This window comes from Spinacia oleracea, chromosome 6 (assembly GCF_020520425.1).
Source record: "Spinacia oleracea cultivar Varoflay chromosome 6, BTI_SOV_V1, whole genome shotgun sequence".
NCBI lineage: Eukaryota > Viridiplantae > Streptophyta > Magnoliopsida > Caryophyllales > Amaranthaceae > Spinacia > Spinacia oleracea.
This window is the reverse complement of record NC_079492.1, coordinates 65507715-65530892: the sequence shown is the minus strand read 5'-3', so window position 1 is coordinate 65530892 and position 23178 is coordinate 65507715. Positions and strand designations below refer to the sequence as shown.

General features: G+C 38.1%; 1 protein-coding gene across 3 annotated transcripts in view; it reads right to left on the bottom strand.

Moving 5' to 3' along the window:
- Positions 1 to 16087, bottom strand: part of LOC110775960 (serine carboxypeptidase-like 16) — a 35886-nt gene extending 19799 nt beyond the window's left edge. The window contains exons 1-2 of one of the 3 annotated variants that reach the window (XM_056832491.1): positions 15622 to 16087; positions 15172 to 15317 (exon numbers count right to left, since the gene is read on the bottom strand). In XM_056832491.1, coding sequence (XP_056688469.1) covers positions 15172 to 15317; positions 15622 to 15800 — 325 coding nt within the window. In that variant the 5' untranslated portion in view covers positions 15801 to 16087. The remainder of the gene's footprint in view (positions 1 to 15171; positions 15318 to 15621) is intronic. The other 2 variants (XM_056832490.1, XM_021980550.2) reach the window with 2 other exon arrangements.
- Positions 16088 to 23178: the final 7091 nt, after the last annotated feature.

Below are 23178 nucleotides of genomic sequence, written 5' to 3'. Positions count from 1 at the left end.
CTGACCACCCCTTTAAATTTTTTCTTTCTGCAATTTATGCTAGTACTAAATATAAGAGTAGAATAGAATCATGGAGTGAACTAATAGATATGTCCAACCATATAAACCTTCCTTGGGTGGTAATGGGGGACTTCAATGAGATAACTTGCCATTCTGAAAAATTGGGGGGAAATGCCATAAAACAATATAGAGCTGACCGGTTTGTTGATGCCATGAATAAATGTGGGCTAGTGGATGCTGGTTGTGTAGGAAGTAGGTTTACTTGGTTCAATAAGCAGAAAGATAATCCTATTTACCAAAGACTGGATAGGGCTTGGGTTAATATGCACTGGTTAAATCTGTTTCCAAACACTACTGTCCACACTCTCCCCAGAGAAAGTTCTGATCACAACCCTATTAAATTGATAACTGAGCAAGAAAATAACCAAAATGTTTTCAGTAAAAAGCCTTTCAAATTGGAACCACTCTGGTATGCAGAACCAGGGTTTGCTAACATGATTAATGCTGAACTTAGTATGGATGGGTCTGAACTTGTCAGTAAACTCAGTAACATTTCAGATACAATGGAATCATGGGCTAAAAATAACATTGGAAGTATCTTCCACAAAAGAAAAAAGTTGTCTGCTAGAATAAGTGGCACTCAAAAGGCTTTAGAGACTAGGCCAACCAGTAAGCATATTCTGGAACTATATGAGGAACTCTCCAAAGAATTGAACCTCATATATGACCAAGAGGAAGCTTTTTGGATGGCTAGGTCAAGAAAGAACTGGATTGATAGTGGAGATAAAAACACCACCTTTTTCCATACCTTTGTCATAATTAGAAGGAGAAGGAATAAAATTTTAAGACTTAAGAATGAAGTTGGGGGGGACATAGAAGGGAATGACTTAGTTAACCATATTGTGACCTACTTCTATAACCTCTTCTCTTCAGAAGTCAACATCCCCTCCTGCCAAGACCACCACTATAGGAATGACATCTGCATTGACCATGCCACAAATGTAGAAGAAATAGGGAAAGCAGTGTTTGATCTAGGATCCTTGAAAGCCCCTGGGATAGATGGATTACATGCCTATTTTTACCAACAGCATTGGGGAAACCTGTGGCAGGACCTTTACAAGTTTGTGGACAATGTGCTTCAGACCAAATCCTTTCCCCAAACCATAAATGACACCACAATATGCATCATTCCCAAAACTGACCACCCAGAAACCATTAAGCAATTTAGACCTATTAGTCTGTGTAATGTTAGTTATAAGATTGTCTCCAAAATCTTAGTCAATAGAATCAGACCTCACCTCAAGGACATAATCTCCCCAAACCAAAACAGTTTCCTACCTGGAAGAGGATGTGAGGTGAACTACATTGCAGCTTCTGAGATTCTCCATTCAATGAAATCAAGAAAAGGAAAAAATGGGTGGTTTGCTTTCAAAATTGACTTAGAAAAGGCCTATGATAGACTAGAGTGGAACTTCATTAGATTCTGTTTAGCTAGGAAAGGCTTTGATAAAAACTCAACTGATCTAATCCTAAACTGTGTTGCATCCCCTTCCACCTCAGTGATCATCAATGGTAAACCATCCCCTACTTTCAAGACTTCTAGGGGAATTAGGCAAGGGGACCCAATATCCCCCTACATTTTCATAATATGCATGGAGTACCTGAAGGAAATAATGCCCTTGGTCCAAGTATGCATTCTATGTTAAGTCTAATAAGTGCGTTTCAGTATTAATTAACAAGTTAATAATTCAGTGAGATCAAGTGAGCTGAATGCCTAGCTAGAGGCCGCTTCAGTTCAAGTGGAATTAATGATATTAATCCACAACTTACTCTTGACTGAACCCGTAGGGTCACATAAATAGTACGTAAACGGATCAAGTATTTAATGGCATTAAATACTCCATCTATGGATATTCGGAATCGACGGATCTTGGTTTCAGTGGGAGCTGAGATCGTCACAGGCAAGAAAAGAATGCTCCGGAAACGATGATATTACCGGAAACGGAAATATGGATCGTATCGGAAATGTAAATATTATCCAAGTCGTAGATGTTGCCGGAAACGGAAACATGGTACGTATCGGAAAATATTATCGGAAATGGAAATATTGCCGGAATCGGAAATATTGCCGGAAACGGAAATATTGTCAGAATCGGAAATATTATCGGAATCGGAAAATAATTCCGGAAACGGAAATATTAAATATTTGTTCGAAATGGAAATTAATTCCGGAATCGGAAATATTAAATATTGTTCGTATCGGAAATAAATTCCGGAATCGGGAATTTAATCGGAAGCGCGTCGTACGAATTAGCATCGGACGAGACTTGCTAGACGAAGGCCCAGCACGAAGCCAGGCCTACGCTCAGCAAGCCCAAGCGCCCAAAAACACGCTGCCAAGCCACGCCCGGTCCAGCGCAAGGCCAGGCCCAACAATGGCCTTGGCGCGCGCGCGGGGCTGCGACGAGTGGGCTGGCGCTGTGCATGGGCCGCAAGGCCTGCGTGCGGCGCTAGCGTATCACTCGAAGTACTGTGTTACTCGAATCCTAAGGCTACCGGGATTTGTCATATGATTAAATCTAATCCTAAAAGATTTAGTTTGTTTAATTAGAATCCTAGTAGGATTATAATTAAATAAATTAGTATCCTAATAGGATTCCAAATCCTTTTCCATAACTCTATAAATAGGTGCCTAGGGTCACATATTTACATCGAGATTTCAAGTATTCAAAGTGATTTTTGAGAGCAAATATTCAGTCATACAATTGCCTATATGTGCCGAAAATTCTAAGTACCTTAAGGGCGATCCTAATTGGTCAAGCTTAAGGCGGATCCGGACGTGCTGTGGACTATCTACGGAGGGACGACACTTGGAGTCCTAAAGACTTGTTCTTGTTCGGTTCGGGCGCAGCTAGGGAAGGCACACAACAAAGAGTATGCATCTAAACTATGCTAAATGATTATGTGTAAATAATATGCTTTCCTGGCTTTATGGTTTTTCCGCATTACTTATGAATTGTCATATGTATCATAACCTAACAGTGGTATCCAAGCCTCTTATTATTTTCATAATCTAAATTGCATGAACATGGTTAAATATTATAAATTTGCAAGAATTAAAAGGGGTGATTAATTTTCGTAATTGTTAATTAATTGCAAATTGCGTTTATTTAATTATACGTACGCAGTTTTTCGGCAGTTTCTTCGTTACTCATCCAAATCGAGTGATTTTTGTGTCAATTCCGTATGTAAAAGGCATTCTAAAATTTTGACAAAAATAGTGTTTTTCGGCCGAACTTAGAATTCTCAAATTCGAAGCTTAACTATGACTTTTCGGAGGTTTTAGTTTTTCGAATGCAAAATTTCGTAAATTTAAGATGTTAAATTAAATATTTGCGATTCTTGTTGATAAATCTTGAATTTTTGATTGACCTACTGTATATGTTTAACAAGTTTGAATGCCTAGCCTTGTTAATTATGCAATCTAATTTGTAATTATGATTAATTTGTTGAAAATTGGAATAATTTAGAATTAATTTGATTTTCATAATTAGTTATAATTTAATTAGATACCTATGATTAAAAACCACCATAAAAATTGTAAATTTATGTTAAATTTTAAATTTTTATGACCTAGACTTGAATCCATGTTAATCGGAAATCAATTGAATAATAAATTTTCGATTTTTTCGCCCTAAAATTATGAAATTAATATTATTTATTAATTTGTCATTAATTTTGAATATAAATTTTAAATTTTTATGCGATTCGCTCATATAACTTGCACGCACAAAACAATGGACGCTACGTGTTACCCTTAAGGGGTGTTGTATAGTGCGAGCATGTGACGACGAGCAAGGGAGCTCGTCGCCCATGCGGTACGAATGCAATGAGCAAGGCCATGGTGCACGAGCACAAGGCAGCAGCCCTGCCTTGTGTCGTGGGCTGTGTGCGATGGGCGAATGGGCGAGGGCGAGAGCAAGGCACGAGCAGTCGCGTGTGGGCAGCAAGCGAGCTGCGCCACAGCGCGCACTGCCTCGCGCAAGCGTGCGGAGCCTCGCGCGCAGCGAGCACAAGCTCGCGTGCCACGAGTGCTGCGCCAAGCATCGATCGCTCGCGCGCAGCGAGCGTTGTTGCGCGAGCGACGAGCGTTGCGCCCAGCGATGGCGTGCGAGTGCGTGTTGCGACGTGCGACGAGTGCTGCGCCCAGCGATGGGCTGCGGCAGCATGCTCGTGCGTCGAGCGCTGGCGCGCGCAGCGAGCACCATGCGTGATGCCTTGCGATGTTGAGCAGCAGCAATGCGACACAGCGCATGGGCTGCGCGCACATGGCCAGCGATGGCTGTGTGCGTGTGGCCCATGGGCGTGCGATGCGTGAGGTTGTTGCGTTGCGATTAGATCGTTTTGAAATTTTAATTTGAAATTTTCAGTTTACGTAATTTTTATTTATTTTAAAATTAATAATTTAAATTATTTTCTTGGATTTTAATTTTGAATATTGTAATTATAATAAATTTTATTTATTCTAATTATTTTACTAAAATTAAAATCATGAATTAATTTAAATACGACTTAAATTAAATTAAACTTTATGGATTCAATTATAAATTTATATGAGCTTTAAATTTTAATTAAATTTGTATGTTTCCGGTTAGACTAGAAATACATTTTTATGTTTAAAATTAGTAAAGCATATGAATTTATTGGTTTAAGTGGGAGCCCTTTTTAGTCATAAACTCTTGATTAGGTCTACAAATCCTTAAGGTTAAAACAACTTGATTAGAATTAATAAGGACTGAATAATTTGTAGATTATTGGTGCCCTTGAGTAATTGATGCAAATGTTTATGTGATGCATAATGTGTTTTACTAACCAGCTATGTGGGCCATTCATGATAATGAATGGGTGAATGGTATATATTGTATATGTACTATTTTGCAGGTTATGAAGTGACTAGTATGGCCCAAATAGGATAGAAAATATGGTCTGCGTACCATTAATTTGAATGTAATTGGTCTAAAGTACCAAAGTTGTTTTTCAATTCAAATATGGTTTGCGTACCATCAAATAGTTGTAATTAGTTTTAATTATAGCTTATCCTATTTGAAGAAAATGGTGCCTCCCACGGAGATTTTCAAGACGGATTTGAAGTTAAAGCTTCAAGATGAAGTCGGGCCATACTAGATCACATTTATCTTATGCATGTTTTAAGTTATTTATTGCTTTTAAATATGTCTTAAAATGCATGAGATCAAAGCTTGATTATGTTGCATGATTAATGATTTTAGTTCACTTAAAATCTAACCAACATAGTAAGAGCCTTAAGTTCCAAACTTAAAAATTGAGTTAAAAGGTGCTATGCCAAAATATACACTTGCTTGGATATCCTTTACATCAATCTAGTAATAGTCTTCGCTCAGCGAGGTGTTACTTATTGGTCCTAAAGGGGCAAGGTACACAAATAATTGTGAGTACACGTTAGTTTTGGTGAAACTCAACGATATAAGTAAGGAGTCCTTTTATGTCGTGGCAAAATGGATAGGTTTACCTAATAAGTTCTTAGACGTACCTATCAACCAAGAATAGTTTCTAGACTATTAGCAAAAGGCTTTTGCTTACCTAAAATGTTTTAGAATTGAGTCGACAAACTGTGCTTAATTCTTCAATGGTTTTAGGATCTTGGAATCATTTTATTCGCGCCTGCCGGAACAATAAATTCGAATAAAATGCTAATAACTTGTTGAAATTGCATGATTGCTTTAATTTTCAAGTTATTACTCATGATAAATGTTTAGACTTTGCATGCTTCAATGTATGTTTTAATTATTGTTTATAATTAAATATCTTGCATTGCAGTAAATCCTTTTAGAAAGGTAACAGTAAATTTCCTCGATTGGTAGTGAATCCAAGAACGATTCACGGAAATGAGAGAAAATGAGCAATTTAAAATGTACGTTTCTTTTAGCGACTTTTATGGTTGTTTTCGAATATCAAAATCGAATGGTAAACCAATTGGTGCTTGTGAATTCAAAATACAATGTAGTTTTGAGATCATAAAGCATTGAGTTTAAACGCTCAGCTTTACCAATGGTTAGCAACCTAATATCTTTGTCCATTTAATTCTCGAATGAATCTAGTCCCTAGACATTCGAATAGATTGATGCTTAGAGAACTTTAGAAGCTTCTGGTAAGATCATCTAGTTGAAACAGAATATTCAACATAAATTAAATGGAAAGAACCTTGTTGGAGTGACATTGGACATGTCTAACAAAGTATAAAAGTCAACACTAAAGAATTCAATTCTTAAGACTATAAGAAAGGGTACAAGAAATAGGAAAACAAGGAACAAATGAAAGGAGTTTACGATTCCGTTTCTACCTATAAGTTTATGTTTAAAGAAAAGTGACCTAGCAATCAAACTTCCTTGGTATCATATACCGCTTGAGGTTCTTACTTCGGTAATAACTCTAACAATGGAAGCTAGGCTACACTAATAACCTACAAGTGGGAAATGAAGCATGGCAATGCTACATTAGTTGTAGGATCATCTAGTTTGTTTTAAGTCCTTTCAAAGGCTGGAACTAAATGGCTATTTTGTTCCATAATTAGCATACCTAAATTTCTGCTTCAAACACAGAAAGACTCACATTCAGAAGAACAAAAACAATGTTTGTTTGTTTGTTTGTTTATTTGAATGAAATGGTCATTGACGGGTTGAGTCAATATGCTTGATTAAAACAAACAACTCTTTAACAATAAGAACTTTACTAGGTTCAAATCAATCTATTGATTTGAGTTCCACTAACCTTTAGCATTGTTGCTTAGACCATATCAACAAGTTAACATTCATAAGCTCTATTTTGATAGACTTTGGAAAGTTGATTGATTTCTAGATCAATTCAAGACAAGCTAGTCTTACTTGTTGAAAGTAACAAAAGATATGAACTATTGTTAGAACGCCTAGACAATAGAGTTCAAAGCTAAAGAAAGATTTTATGACTTTATTATTCCACATGGATTTGAGTGAATATAGGTTTATTTACTCAAATGTGATATAAGTTGAATCTGTTTGGCTAGTTCAAAGATTCAGAAGTATAAAATCCACTTGGCAAGAAATCATAAAGATCTAGGTTAGATCATGTTGATGATTACTTGAGACCAAATATGATCATCAATGGTTGTGTGTTGTAATTTCACAATCTAGGTCCATAAGATATGGCATATCTTAGTTGGAATAATCGAAGTCAATTAGTACTTGATTCGATCAATGATGGATCATAAAGACTTTTCCTATAATTTCTAAAACAAAATGCTCAACTACCACCAAACTAAAACAAATTCGTCAAAGCTATTGAAAAGTAATTTCAGGATATCTTTTCAATTATATATATCTAAAGAGTTGCTAAACTCAGTGGGAGCTTAGTGTTTGTTATTCAACAAACTAAGGCCCAAGTCTAGATATATGTTTAATTGCGATTTATTCAAATGAGACACAAGGGTATTGTTTCTACCACGAATTTTTAAGAACATAATGTTTGTTTGCTCGAAATAATGTCCTTTTGGGATTCGTTTCCAAAATGACAAGTGGGAGAAAATAGACCTCGAAAGTCTTCGAGGAGAACAACAAACATAAACGGACATTCTGGAGGCTTTTCGAAGTGCTTCAGAAAACCCGAACTTATTCTTTAAGGACTTTAGAAGTGGCTTTAAAGAATAGACTTCTCTTAGAAGACTTTACAAGTGCTTCAAGGAGAACAGAATATTCAAAGGACTTTCAAGTGGCTATTGATATTCTGTTGTTTGATGTTCTATACCCAAGTAGGCATAGAGTTCAAATCACTGAAACTATGAGATTCTTCTATAGTGAAGAAACATGGAGTTCAGGTCACTGAAACTATGCAATTCTTCTATTAGATAGTGAAGAAACCTACAACTTGCAGTCAAACTATTATCATGTAGATTAATGAGTTTTGTGACTTGTAAGAAAGCTATGACAAAACCCAGATTCCCTAAAATGGTTAGAGGCCATATATAGACTCAAATGTTTTAGATGGTTAAAGGCCATAAAACATAACCAATGTTTTGATGACAAAATTGAAATTTTGTTGATTTGCAAGAATAGTTTCACACCTATTGGTTGCAAGTTTCTTTTAAAGGATAAAAACCATCAAACATTGAATTGTGTTCACACAAAAAGCTAGATTAGTTGCTAAAAGTTACAAGCAAATTCACGGTGTGGATTGTGTTGAAACCTCATGCATAATCGTAATGCTCAAGTCTATATTCAAGCAATGATTGCATATTGGTACATATAGCAATTGGATGACAAAATGTATTCCTCAATCAAATGTTGGAATAAACTATGTACATGGTATGTCATAGCATTTGTGGATCCAAATAAATGCTTGAAAAGGAAAGCTAGCTTATAAAATCTAAGTACAGATTTAAGCAAGCAATTGGGAATTGGAATTGTATTTTAGTGAAGCTAATAAGTATTTTAGTTTCATAAAATGAACATGATTCTTATAGATATATAAGAAGTTTAGTGGGAGTACGTAAAACTTAATTGGTCCTATGTGTATTACACACATATCTCTCTATTGTGAAATAACATTCAAATGCTAATGACTTAGATTTGAAATGATTCATCAATGACGGACCAAGGTGAAACTTAGTACATACTGGGTACTAAGATCTATTTACAAAGATCTTAGAATATTGTTTTGGATTAAGTAATGGCATTTACTAAATCAAACACGAAATACTCCATTGGAGATATTCGACCCATGTGAATAAATCTAAGTAAAGAATGTTTGAACTATGTATAAGCATTTACTAAGTTAAACATCAAAGGATCTAAGTGAGATTCTTAACCTATATTATATGTCAAAGAATTTAGCTGGATTCAGTATCTACTGAAATTGAATGAGCTAAAGTTACATGAATATAATTCAATTGGGAATTATTCTGCAAAAGAATTTATCATGTATGATATAATATGAGGATCGCCAAAAACGCATCGTATGACTTTAGGCATAACGAACATATACCAATCTCTATTGATCTAAGTGAAGATCAACTAGATTGAGATCAAGAAAAACTTATGGTACTTGAAAATGTACATAGGAATAGTTCTTGATTCAAGGAAATAAAGATATGTTAAATATTGATGCTACACGCATAAGCACTGGCAAAGGATCAAGCAAAATTCCTTTGGAGTTAACCATTGACAAGGACGAGCTAAAGAGCATCGTGTTTCGAAATGGCAACATGGATTGAAGACCATGAGTTGTTGCGTGGGAAATTAAAATAATAATTTCTATGTTCTAAGATATAGTTGGAGAGTCTTCCACATATCTATGAACTTCTTGGATAGGTAAATCCAAACAAAGCATCACTAGCAACCTATACAGTTGAAGTAAAAGTAATTATTGCCTAAAAAGCAATAAAACGGAGTTGTTTAAAGTTCTTCACTGAACTTGGGTAGATCACCTATCTGCTGGCTTGATGGTTCTTCATTGAAAAATGCGCAGAACCACTCTTGAAGCAAGAAAAACGTCTGCTAACTTGATGGTCCTTCATTGCAAAATGCGTAGAACCACTAATGTAGCAAGAAAGACTAGATCACAAAATAAACATACTCAAAAGTTCTTATCATCATATCTCGAAGAACATTCGATGAAAAGGATGTTAAGATTGGCAAAGCGTGATAACTAAACCTATGCAATAAGTGAGAAGCAACGCTCACGTTGTAGCACTGGAAATCAAGCATAGCTTTGAATTCCATGAACTGTTTTAAAGATGGGTTTGAGGCCCATGGTTGTAAAACAATGGGGTTGAACATTTATCATATATGAAATATATTTTCATATTCCATTTAATCTTGGTTTAGTATTAAATGATGAGTCCCTTCAATTTGACGATATATTCAAGATAGATTGTCAGGACCAGTCCTGTGACTAAGAAATGTCTATCAAGTGAACTTGAATGTCAAAGGTTGAAAATGGTCCCTAGTCGGAGTTTTCTATAAAATTGGACGCATAGAAAACGTTAGACGATTAGAATGCAAGATGACTAGTAGTTCTATTTCTTGAACTATGTGGACATGGCAATGTCATAATCATTTGCATAGATACTTACTTTGGGAAGACTAGTATCGGACAAGACCTATGAAACTTTACTGTAAGAGATGAAAATATGTCATAAGTAAATTTCATTAAAATTATTAGACACTAAATCCTCAATACCTGAGTGATTTGAGATTACTTGTTTGAGAACTGGTTGCTTTGACGTTGACCAACCGTCGCACCGTAAAAGGAGGCTATAAAGGCAACGCTCAGGTAATCACCTATCAAACGAAGTCTAATCTCAAGATCGCAAGATTGGGATTGTCCTCCCATAAATCGGGATGAGATGCTTAAAAGTTGTACAAGGCCACTCGGAGATCAAGCTAGAAACTGTGAAATGCATGGCCGTGCTCGGATGAATCATAGGCTATGATTATCTGTTAATTTGATCAGTTGAACTCTGAAACCGAGGAACACCTCTGGACATAATAAGGATGACAACTCTTACCTTATGTTCAAGAGCAAGCATCGAGCGACAAAGGAATTAGGAAATGCACACTTGTCCCTAAGGACAAGTGGGAGACTGAAGGAAATAATGCCCTTGGTCCAAGTATGCATTCTATGTTAAGTCTAATAAGTGCGGTTCAGTATTAATTAACAAGTTAATAATTCAGTGAGATCAAGTGAGCTGAATGCCTAGCTAGAGGCCGCTTCAGTTCAAGTGGAATTAATGATATTAATCCACAGCTTACTCTTGACTGAACCCGTAGGGTCACACAAATAGTACGTAAACGGATCAAGTATTTAATGGCATTAAATACTCCATCTATGGATATTCGGAATCGACGGATCTTGGTTTCAGTGGGAGCTGAGATCGTCACAGGCAAGAAAAGAATGCTCCGGAAACGATGATATTACCGGAAACGGAAATATGGATCGTATCGGAAATGTAAATATTATCCAAGTCGTAGATGTTGCCGGAAACGGAAACATGGTACGTTTTGGAAAATATTATCGGAAATGGAAATATTGCCGGAATCGGAAATATTGCCGGAAAAGGAAATATTGTCAGAATCGGAAATATTATCGGAATCGGAAAATAATTCCGGAAACGGAAATATTAAATATTTGTTCGAAACGGAAATTAATTCCGGAATCGGAAATATTAAATATTGTTCGTATCGGAAATAAATTCCGGAATCGGGAATTTAATCGGAAGCGCGTCGTACGAATTAGCATCGGACGAGACTTGCTAGACGAAGGCCCAGCACGAAGCCAGGCCTACGCTCAGCAAGCCCAAGCGCCCAAAAACACGCTGCCAAGCCACGCCCGGTCCAGCACAAGGCCAGGCCCAGCAATGGCCTTGGCGCGCGCGCGGGGCTGCGACGAGTGGGTTGGCGATGTGCGTGGGCCGCAAGGCCTGCGTGCGGTGCTAGCGTATCACTCGAAGTGTGTTACTCGAATCCTAAGGCTACCGGGATTTTTCATATGATTAAATCTAATCCTAAAAGATTTAGTTTGTTTAATTAGAATCCTAGTAGGATTATAATTAAATAAATTAGTATCCTAATAGGATTCCAAATCCTTTTCCATAACTCTATAAATAGGTGCCTAGGATCACATATTTACATCGAGATTTCAAGTATTCAAAGTGATTTTTGAGAGAAAATATTCAGTCATACAATTGCCTATATGTGCCGAAAATTCTAAGTACCTTAAGGGCGATCCTAGTTGGTCAAGCTTAAGGCGGATCCGGGCGTGCTGTGGACTATCTACGGAGGGACGACACTTGGAGTCCTAAAGACTTGTTCTTGTTCGGTTCGGGCGCAGCTAGGGAAGGCACGCAACAAAGAGTATGCATCTAAACTATGCTAAATGATTATGTGTAAATAATATGATTTCCTAGCTTTATGGTTTTTCCGCATGATTTATGAATTGTCATATGTATCATAACCTAACAGTACCTATCTGACCTAATCACAGAAGCTGCCTCTAAAGGAAAATGGAAACCCTTTTGCCTAAGGAAAAATGGAATTCCTATCACTCACTTAATGTTTGCTGATGATCTGTTACTCTTTGGGGACACTTCACCTTCTACCTTGAATAAGTTGAAAGAAGTCTTAGAAAATTTTTGGGAATGTTCAGGTCAGAAAATGAATAATGCCAAAAGCAGAATTTATTTCTCTAAGTACACTAGCCAAAACCAGAAGGAATTGTTCTGTACCTCCCTTCATGTAGACCCTAGTGAGGATTTAGGAACATATTTAGGCTTCCCCCTTACAGACAAAAGACCAACTAAAAGCCAAACTTCTGAGATCTGTAAGAAAATAAAGAGCAAACTTGCATCATGGAAAGCTAAATGCCTTAGCAAAGCTGGTAGGTTAGTCCTCATCAAGTCCACCCTCACTTCCATTGCTAGCTACTCAATGCAAGCTCTGTATCTCCCCCAAAAACCCTTCAGTAGATAGACCAAACTTGTGCAAACTTTCTGTGGGATTCAAGTAGCCAAAGTAAGAAAACCCACCTTGTGGCTTGGCTAAAAGCTTGTAGAGATCAAGAGTTAGGTGGTCTTAGTGTAAGATCAGCCATTCTTCTGAACCAAGCCCAAATGATCAAACTATGTTGGAAACTTCACACTGGAAACAATCTGGGAACTAGATTGGTTAAAGACAAGTACATTACTAATAGAGTTAACCCAACTAGGTTCTCAAAAGGATCCCATATCTGGCAGAATGTGGGGAAAGGGTGGGATCTGTTCAATAGACTCACCTCCTGGTGTATTGGGGATGGAAAACACATCAATTTTTGGTATGATAACTGGACTGGTAAGGGTAGACTTAGAGACCTTATTCATGGCCCCTTGAATAGAGAAGAGGAAAATAGAAGGGTTGAATCTGTTATGAGAAATGGGCATTGGAACCTTAATATCTTGCCCTTTATCCTTCCAACTAACATCATCACTTGTCCATGCTATCCCAATTCCCCTCTATGGTGAAGATGCCCCCTACTGTGGACTGTCCAAAGGCCCCAAATTTAACATAAAAAGTGCATACAATGAAGTCTGGAACAGCAAATTCCCAGTAGTGAACCCAAATGATAAATGGAGTTGTGTATGGAAAGCCAGATGCCCTCCAAAGATCCAGTTCTTTCTTTGGCTCACCATTTGGGGCAGACTCCCAACTGCCTCCCACCTAGCTAATAGACAGATAATCCCAAATGGTAATTGCCAATTCTGCCCTCACATTCAGGAGGATATTGCTCATATGTTCATCCACTGCCCCAGAGCCATTGAATTCTGGAATAGCATTTAGTTCACTGATAAGTTTAAACACCTCTATAATGATGTTGAAAAATGGATTTTGGAAAACCTGAATTGCAAAGAAACATCTAATCAGAATATCCCCAACCAAACTGTTTTTGCTTTTTGTCTTTGGAGGTTGTGGAACAGAAGAAATCTCTGGGTTTTTCAAAAAGAAAACAAACACATTGTTACTTGGTGTAAGCAAACCATATGGCTGGCACATGAGTTTGAAACTAGAGACAATCTCCTCATCACACAGGAGAAACCAATGCAAATAGGAAACCCAACACTAACTAAGTTCATTGTTAAATGTGATGCTTCTTTCTGCACCTCTATTCTTCTTGCCTCCTATGCAATTGTATGCAGAAACGAAGACCACAAATTCCTTGCTGGAATAGCTGGAACTTTCACTACTGTCACACCTACTGCAGCAGAAGCTCAAACAATACTAATGGTCACCTCATGGATCATAGCTAAAGGGTGGCAGAATACCACAATCATCTCTGACTGCAAGGAAGCAGTTGATAACATCAATAATGATCAAGCACCAGTCTCTTTTCTCACAAATCTGTATGGCAAATGCAGGGAGTTGCTAAAAAACCAAAGGCACCTATGGTTGAAGTTCAGAAGAAGGCAACAACTCGTGGAGGTGGACTACATCGCAAGAAAAGCCAAGAACCATCTAAGTCTGTTGGATCAGTGCATTAGCATTGCCCCCCCCCCCCCCCCCCTCTTTGTCTCTTTGATGATATCTCAAAAAACAATGAAACTAATTTTTTGGATGCTTGTTTAATTAACAGTCTTTGGGCCATTTGTGGCTGTATTTTGGTACCCACTACAAGTGGAGAAACATAACAAACATTATGCTGTATGATGGTCTATTAAGTTAATCTAGCTACTCTTTATTGCCAAAAAAAAAATTACATAAAAGTTGATGATAGAGGTTCGCAAGTTGCGATAACATTTAGTTGTCGCAATTTTACGTGTTGGAGTTTAATTGGTATACATGTAAGTCATGTAGGCTGTTATCAGAATATTGTTACTATCAATGCAATGTTTTTACTATGAAAATGTATAAATAAGGTAGTCGATATAAAGAATGAAACAAATTAGAATATTAAGATTTTCCTACTTTTTTTTGTAACATGTTTAATAGGTTATATAAGTTAAATATTTTAATTTCCAATTTAAATCATGACACATAAGCATGACATGTCATCATTGTGACACTACTTAGAGGTCGCATGTTGCGACCTTTATCTATCATTTTCGTCACATAATACTCTTTTTGAATTTTAAGGAACATAAGCGGAAAATAGGAAGATTAGTTAAGAACACAAGAAATATACTGACTATGGGCACGCTTGGATTGGGTGTAATGGATTATGGGGGTAATAAAAGTCAAACCACCATAATAAAAGGACAATGAAGGTGAATTGAGGTGGTTGCAAGGAGGTTGGTGTGGTGGTATTGTGATGAGAAGTTGTGGTAGTGGTGGTGTTGTGAGGAGAAGGGAGGAGGGGAGAAGTAATTACCCCCCAAATGAGGGTAATAATCACCCTAGTGGGATGGTGGGTAACTATTCCCCCCATGATGAGGGTATTTGTTCCCCCTTCCCTTTTATTTTTTTCTTGCCAACACTAGCTTGTTCCCTTTGCCACCACTTCATCCCCTCATTATCACCTTCAATTGCCTTAGTTTGACTTTTATTACCCCTTTAATACATTACCCTTAATCCAAGCATGCCCTATGGAGTAATCGTTAAAGGATGAGATGATAAAGAAGGTGGATTAATGATTTACCTATATGCCCAAATATAAGATCAGTAAAGGAAGAGCAACCAGGACCTCCAGAAAACCAAATTAAAAGTGGATCTGTTTCTGGGTTTTGCTCTGATTCTATGAAGTAATAAAACAGCTGCACTTGCTCCTCCCAAACTCCAATATACCTATAATATATAACAAATATTCACTACAAGAATTTGTATTTTTAATGACGACCTAATAACGACGTGTCAAAACTCCGTCGCAAAAGATTTTTCCGAAGGGGCTAACAACCAAACAAAGACATGAGCAACCGTCGCTAATGTCTTTTACGACGGGTTAACGACAGGAAATCCCTTCATTAATCAACGATTAATGGGCTTTAGCAACGGGATTTCCTATCGTTAATGATACAATTTTTTGTAGTGATATACTCTAGGTAAATTTTTGTATAAAACCGCGAAAAAATAAAATAAAAAAAATACTAACCCAGTTTCAAGCTTGAAAGGGAGAGTTCCAGGAAAGCCAGGAAGAGATTTGACAATGGTTGAATTCCATTCCGAAGTGGTTGCCCCATTATTACCATTAGAGATTGCTGATGATACCAAACTCAACAATGCAACAAGATGAACAACAACACTCCATACTTGTTTACTATTGTTCCTCATTATTATTATTATACTATCAAACCTTCGACTTACTCAACTACGTAAATATGATTATTTTGTTAAAGAGATCGAATTGAAGTTAATTTGTGAATTAATGGTTGCAACTAAAAAAAACATGAATGGAGAAAGTATTTCATCTATAGAACTTTTAAACCTTCAACTTACTCCAACTAATATCAAAAATAAAAAAGATTATCTTGTCAAACAGTATAGTGATCATATTCTGCCAAAACAGTTTTCTGAATTTTCTGTTTATTGGGCATGTTAATATTGGTATTGGTAGGGAAGTGTGTCGGTTATGGATCCGTTACTGCTTATCAATATACTATCTGGGCCCGCGTTTTAAATGCTCAAGGGATCAGCTGGGTCGCCCGAGGTCCAGCCTAGCAGTTACGAACTTACAGACTAGAGGCTACAGGCTACAGGCTACAGCTGGTGGATTTTCTATTATACCCTTATCTCTTATTTTTTGTTTTTTTTTTTTGAAGGAAAGGTTATGCGGGCATATTATTAAATCAAATCAAGTTACGTTAAAGTTGAGAGACTTTGAGGGAAATTGTCAAACCATACATAACTTGACTCAAGTCATCGGTATTCCATCTTGCAACAAGATGAGCTATCATATTACCCGCTCTACGCACATGAACACAATTGAAAAAATCAAAAGCACCTTTTATTCTAGCTATGTCTTCGTAAAACAGCAACAAAGGGGAAAAGCCAGCCATTCTGGAATTAATTGAGCGCACAAAATTCGTCGCGTCACACTCCAAAACAACCTTGCTGAAGCCCATTTCACTGACCAGCATCAACCCAAACTTAGCCGCAGCTACCTCAGCAATCTCCACCTCCCATCTCGCCTTTAGCCTCCTAACCCCCGCAACTAACACCCTACCAGACTCGTCCCAGAAAACCAAGCCCAGCCCAACTCCTCATCTTGCCACAATGTGAGCATCCGTATTCAGTGGCGGATCTCGGAATTTAAGTATGGGGTACGAAATTGGAGTTAAAAAAAAAAAAAAATCCGAGCATAATTTTTTTTTTTTTTTGCCAACTAAAACTTGAGTTTTTTTTAGGGGAACTAAAAGTTAAGTTATTAATTCATTTCAATATCGACATTTTAACCTTATACTCTATTGGAGACAAAATTTTATAAAAATTATAAATGATATTTAATTCAAGGAGTAGTTAAGAGATCATGTGTCTCATACAACCGGTCTCTTAGTGTTTAAAGTCTACTCGCCACAATTTTTTTCTAGTGTACCTAAGAGAGCGGTTGTTTGACAAATCCGGTCTCTCAACTTTGTAACTTTTTATATTTTTGAGAATGGGGGTATATTGTACCCCAATGTACCCCCCTAGATCCGCCCTGTCCGTGTTCACATTGACGCATCCTGGATGAGGAGGCACCCACCTAGCTTCCCCTACCTGCACCGTACTTCCTGATGGTTTGAAAACCACTTTCGCATAGGCAATGTAGTCGCTTACGATTTTAGAAAAGCTCGAGACCAGCTGTGTTGGGCCAACATCCTCGCTCCTATGCACCTTAGCATTCCTACAAAACCAGGCAGCCCACCAATGTACAAAACATACGGAGATCATCCCGACTAGTATGATTTTCCACCCACTCAAACCTGTCCGCGAATGTCCCTACAGGTGCCTCTAGAAGCAAGCCCAGGAACGAACTTTATGCCCATATCTCATGAGCGGCACTACACTCAAACAAGGAGTGTATTATCGTCTCACTCTCCATACCACACAACGGACATACGCTTGAGTCAACAATGTGTCTGAAATGTAAACGCTCTTTCACCGCCAAGCTCCCTTTGCAAGCTCTCCACACAAAATGTCGGAGTTTCGGAGGCCTTGTTACGTCCCATACCCGATTCCATAGATTCTCTTCCTGTGGCCCGTATAACGTCGACCAAGTTTGGTGATGCTGTAAGGTTATGAACAATATAATTCATGCGGAAAAACCATAAAAGGCAGGAATCCAAATTAATTTCCACATAGTCAATCAGCATAATTTAGTATACATACTATGTGATGCGTGCGTTCCATAGCTGCTCCCGAACCAAACAAGAACAAATAAAGGATTCCAAGTGTCGTCCCTCCGTAACCGACTAGAATATTCCCTAAGATTTTTGTGCACTCGAAAAACTCACAAATGTGATAGGCAATTAAATATTAAACTCTCCCTTGAATCTCTATTATATAAGCCAAGAGGGGAGGGACAGTTTAGTAACTACACTTTTCGTGTCCCCAAACAAAAATACCAAAATACTGAAGGAGGCTATAAAGGCAACGCTCAGGTAATCACCTATCAAACGAAGTCTAATCTCAAGATCGCAAGATTGAGATTGTCCTCCCATAAATCGGGATGAGATGCTTAAAAGTTGTACAAGGCCGCTCGGAGAGAAAGAAACTGTAAAATGCATGGCCATGCTCAGATGAATCATAGGCTATGATTATCTGTTTATTTGATCAGTTGAACTCTGAAACCGAGAAACACCTCTGGACGTAATAAGGATGACATCTCTTACCTTATGTTCAAGAGCAAGCATCGAGCGACAAAGGAATTAGGAAATGCACACTTGTCCCTAAGGACAAGTGGGAGACTGAAGGAAATAATGCCCTTGGTCCAAGTTTGCATTTAATGATAAGTCTAATAAATGTGGTTCAATATTAATTAAACAAGTTAATAATTCAGTGAGATCAAGTGACCTGATTGCCTAGCTAGAGGCCGCTTCAGTTCAAGTGGAATTAATGATATTAATGTTAGGTTATGATTCATATGACAAAACATAAATCATGCGGAAAAACCATAAAGCCAGGAAATCATATTATTTACACATAATCATTTAGCATAGTTTAGATGCATACACTTTGTTGCGTGCCCTCCCTAGCTGCGCCCGAACCGAACAAGAACAAGTCTTTAGGACTCCAAGTGTCGTCCCTCCGTAGATAGTACAGCACGCCCGGATCCGCCTTAAGCTTGACCAACTAGAATCGCCCTTAAGGTAGCTTAGGAATTTCGGCTATTAGGTGCAAGTGTATGGCTGATTTTTCTTCAAAATCTTACCTATAGAATACTTCAATTGTATCTATAAATTATGACCCAAGGCATCTATTTATAGAGGTATGGAAAAGGAACTGGAATCCTACTAGGATACGAATTAATTAAACTAGAATCCTAGTAGAACTCTTATTTAATTAATTTATCCTTTTAGGATTAGGAATTTAATCATATATCGAATCCTGGTAGCTTTAGGATTCGTATAGCACGTACACGAGCACCGTACGAGCACCGCACACTCGTGCAGGCCTTGCGGCCCACGCTGAGCGCACAACGCTCGGCCCATGCTGCTGCCTGTGTCCGCGCGCGCGCCCAAGGCCTTGGCTGAGCCTGGCCTTGCGCTGGGCCTGGTTGAGGCTTGGCGTGTGTTGGTGATGCGTGTGGCTTGCTGGGCGATGGCCTGGCTTCGTGCTGGGCCTTCGTCTAGCGAGCCTCGTCCGATGCTAATTCGTACGATACGCTTTCGATTAAATTTCCGATTCCGGAAATCATTTCCGATACGTACAATATTTAATATTTCCGATTCCGGAATTAATTTCAGTTTCAGAAAAATATTTAATATTTCCGTTTCCGGAATTATTTTCCGATTCCGATAATATTTCCGATTCTGACAATATTTCCGTTTCCGGCAATATTTCCGATTCCGGCAATATTTCCATTTCCATTAATATTTTCCGATACGTACCATGTTTCCATTTCCGGAAACATTTACGACTTGGATAATATTTATATTTCCGATACGATCCATATTTCCGTTTCCGGTAATATCATCGTTTCCGGAGTATTCATTTCTTGCTTGTGACGATATCAGCTCCCACTGAAACCAAGATCCGTCGATTCCGAATATCCATAGATGGAGTATTTAATGCCATTAAATACTTGATCCGTTTAGGTACTATTTGTGTGACCCTACAGGTTCAGTCAAGAGTAAGTTGCGGATTAATATAATTAATTCCACTTGAACTGAAGCGGCCTCTAGCTAGGCATTCAGCTCACTTGATCTCACTGAATTATTAACTTGTTAATTAATACTGAACCGCATTTATTAGACTTAATATTATATGCATACTTGGACCAAGGGCACTATTTCCTTCAGTCTCCCACTTGTCCTTAGGGACAAGTGTGCATTTCCTAATTCCTTTGTCGCTCGATGCTTGCTCTTGAACATAAGGTAAGAGTTGTCATCCTTATTATGTCCAGAGGTGTTTCTCGGTTTCAGAGTTCAACTGATCAAATAAACAGATAATCATAGCCTATGATTCATCTGAGCACGGCCATGCATTTTACAGTTTCTAGCTCTCCCAGTGGCCTTGTACAACTTTTAAGCATCTCATCCCGATTTATGGGAGGACAATCCCAATCTTGCGATCTTGAGATTAGACTTCGTTTGATAGGTGATTACCTGAGCGTTGCCTTTATAGCCTCCTTTTACGGTGCGACGGTTGGTCAACGTCAAAGCAACCAGTTCTCAAACAAGTAATCTCAAATCACTCAGGTATTGAGGATTTAGTGTCTAATAATTTTAATGAAATTTACTTATGACAGATTTTCATCTCTTACAGTAAAGTTTCATAGGTCTTTCCGATACTAGTCTTTCCAAAGTAAGTATCTATGCAAATGATTATGCCATTGCCATGTCCACATAGTTCAAGAAACAGAACTACTAGTCATCTTGCATTCTAGTCGTCTAACGTTTTCTATGCGTCCAATTTTATAGAAAACTCCGACCAGGGACCATTTCAACTTTTGACATTCAAGTTCACTTGATAGACATTTCTTAGTCACAGGACTGATCCTGACAGTCTATCTTGAATATATCGTCAAATTGAAGGGACTCATCATTTAATAAACCACAAATTAAATGGAAAAATGAATTCTATTCATTTATTGTGAATGATTAACCAATAATGTTTTACAAAGAATTAAACTCTAAAACTTTAAAACATTAAATAAGGACATCAAAGCCATTCTCCAATATGCTTGATTCCCATAGCTGCAGTGTGCGAGTTGTGCTTCGCCTGCGGCAGAGGTTTAGTCAATGGATCTGATATGTTGTCATCAGTTCCAATCTTGCTTATCTCGACTTCATTTCTTTCAACGAACTCTCGTAGAAGGTGAAATCTACGAAGTACATGCTTGACTCTTTGGTGGTGTCTAGGCTCCTTTGCCTGTGCAATAGCTCCGTTATTATCACAATACAGGGCTATTGGTCCTTTAATGGAGGGGACTACACTAAGTTCACCTATGAACTTCCTTAGCCATATAGCTTCCTTTGCTGCTTCATGTGCAGCAATGTACTCCGCTTCAGTTGTAGAATCCGCAATGGTGCTTTGCTTAGCACTTTTCCAGCTTACTGCACCTCCGTTGAGGCAGAAGACAAACCCAGACTGTGATCTGAAATCATCTTTGTCGGTTTGGAAACTTGCGTCCGTATAGCCTTTAACAATTAATTCATCATCTCCACCATAGACCAGGAAGTCATCTTTGTGCCTTTTCAGGTACTTCAGAATATTCTTGGCAGCAGTCCAATGTGCCTTTCCTGGGTCTGACTGGTATCTGCTCGTAGCACTGAGTGCGTACGCAACATCCGGGCGTGTACATATCATAGCATACATTATTGAACCAATCAATGATGTATATGGAATCCCATTCATTCGTCTACGCTCATCAAGTGTTTTTGGGCACTGAGTCTTGCTTAGAGTTATTCCATGAGACATGGGTAGGTAGCCTCGCTTGGAGTCTGCTATCTTGAACCTATCAAGCACCTTACTGATATAAGTGATTTGACTAAGTCCAATCATCCTTTTAGATCTATCTCTGTAAATCTTGATGCCCAATATGTACTGTGCTTCTCCTAGATCCTTCATCGAAAAACATTTCCCAAGCCAAATCTTGACAGAGTTCAACATAGGAATGTCATTTCCGATAAGTAATATGTCATCGACATATAATATTAGGAAAGCAATTTTGCTCCCACTGACCTTCTTGTATACACAAGATTCGTCTGCGTTCTTGATGAAACCAAAGTCACTGACTGCTTCATCAAAACGTATATTCCAGCTCCTGGATGCATGCTTCAATCCGTAGATTGATTTCTTTAGCTTGCATACCTTTTTAGCATTCTTTGGATCCTCAAAACCCTCAGGCTGTGTCATAAACACGGTTTTGACATCCATCTGCCATATTTCGTAATCGTAATATGCAGCGATTGCTAACATTATCCGAATAGACTTTAGCATTACAACTGGTGAAAAGGTTTCATCGTAATCCACACCGTGGACTTGCCTGTAACCTTTTGCAACCAATCTAGCTTTGAAAACTTCAAGTTTCCCATCCTTGTCCTTTATCAGTTTGAAAACCCATTTGCTTCCAATGGCTTGGTAGCCATCTGGCAAATCGACCAAATCCCATACTTGGTTTTCAGACATGGAGTCTAATTAAGATTTCATGGCTTCATGCCATTGCTTGGAGCTAGGGCTCGTCATAGCTTGTTTGTAAGTCGCAGGTTCATCACTTTCAAGTAATAGAACTTCATAGCTCTCGTTCGTCAAAATACCTAAGTACCTTTCCGGTTGAGATCTATATCTCTGCGATCTACGCGGGGTTACATCTCTAGATTGACCATGATTCTCACCAGATACTTCTAAAGATCTATGAGTTTCATCTTGAATGTCATCTTGAGCATTCTCTAGAGTTTGTTGTTCGACTCGAATTTCTTCGAGGTCTACTTTTCTCCCACTTGTCATTTTGGAAATGTGATCCTTTTCCAAAAAGATACCATCTCGAGCAACAAACACCTTGTTCTCAGATGTATTGTAAAAGTAATACCCCTTTGTTTCCTTTGGATAGCCCACAAGGATACATTTGTCAGATTTTGGATGAAGTTTGTCTGAAATTAATCGTTTGACGTATACTTCACATCCCCAAATCTTAAGAAAATATACTTTTGGAGGCTTTCCAAACCATAACTCATATGGAGTCTTTTCAACAGCTTTAGACGGAGCTCTATTTATAGTGAGTGCAGCTGTATTTAGTGCATCTCCCCAAAATTCTATTGGAAGTTCGGCCTGACCCATCATTGACCTAACCATGTCTAGCAAGGTTCTGTTCCTCCGTTCCGACACACCGTTCCATTGTGGTGTTCCAGGAGGAGTCAATTCTGATAGAATTCCATATTTTTTCAGATGGTCATCAAATTCATAGCTCAGATATTCACCGCCTCTATCAGACCGCAGTGCCTTAATCTTCTTGCCTAATTGATTCTCTACTTCACTCTTAAATTCCTTGAATTTGTCAAAGGATTCA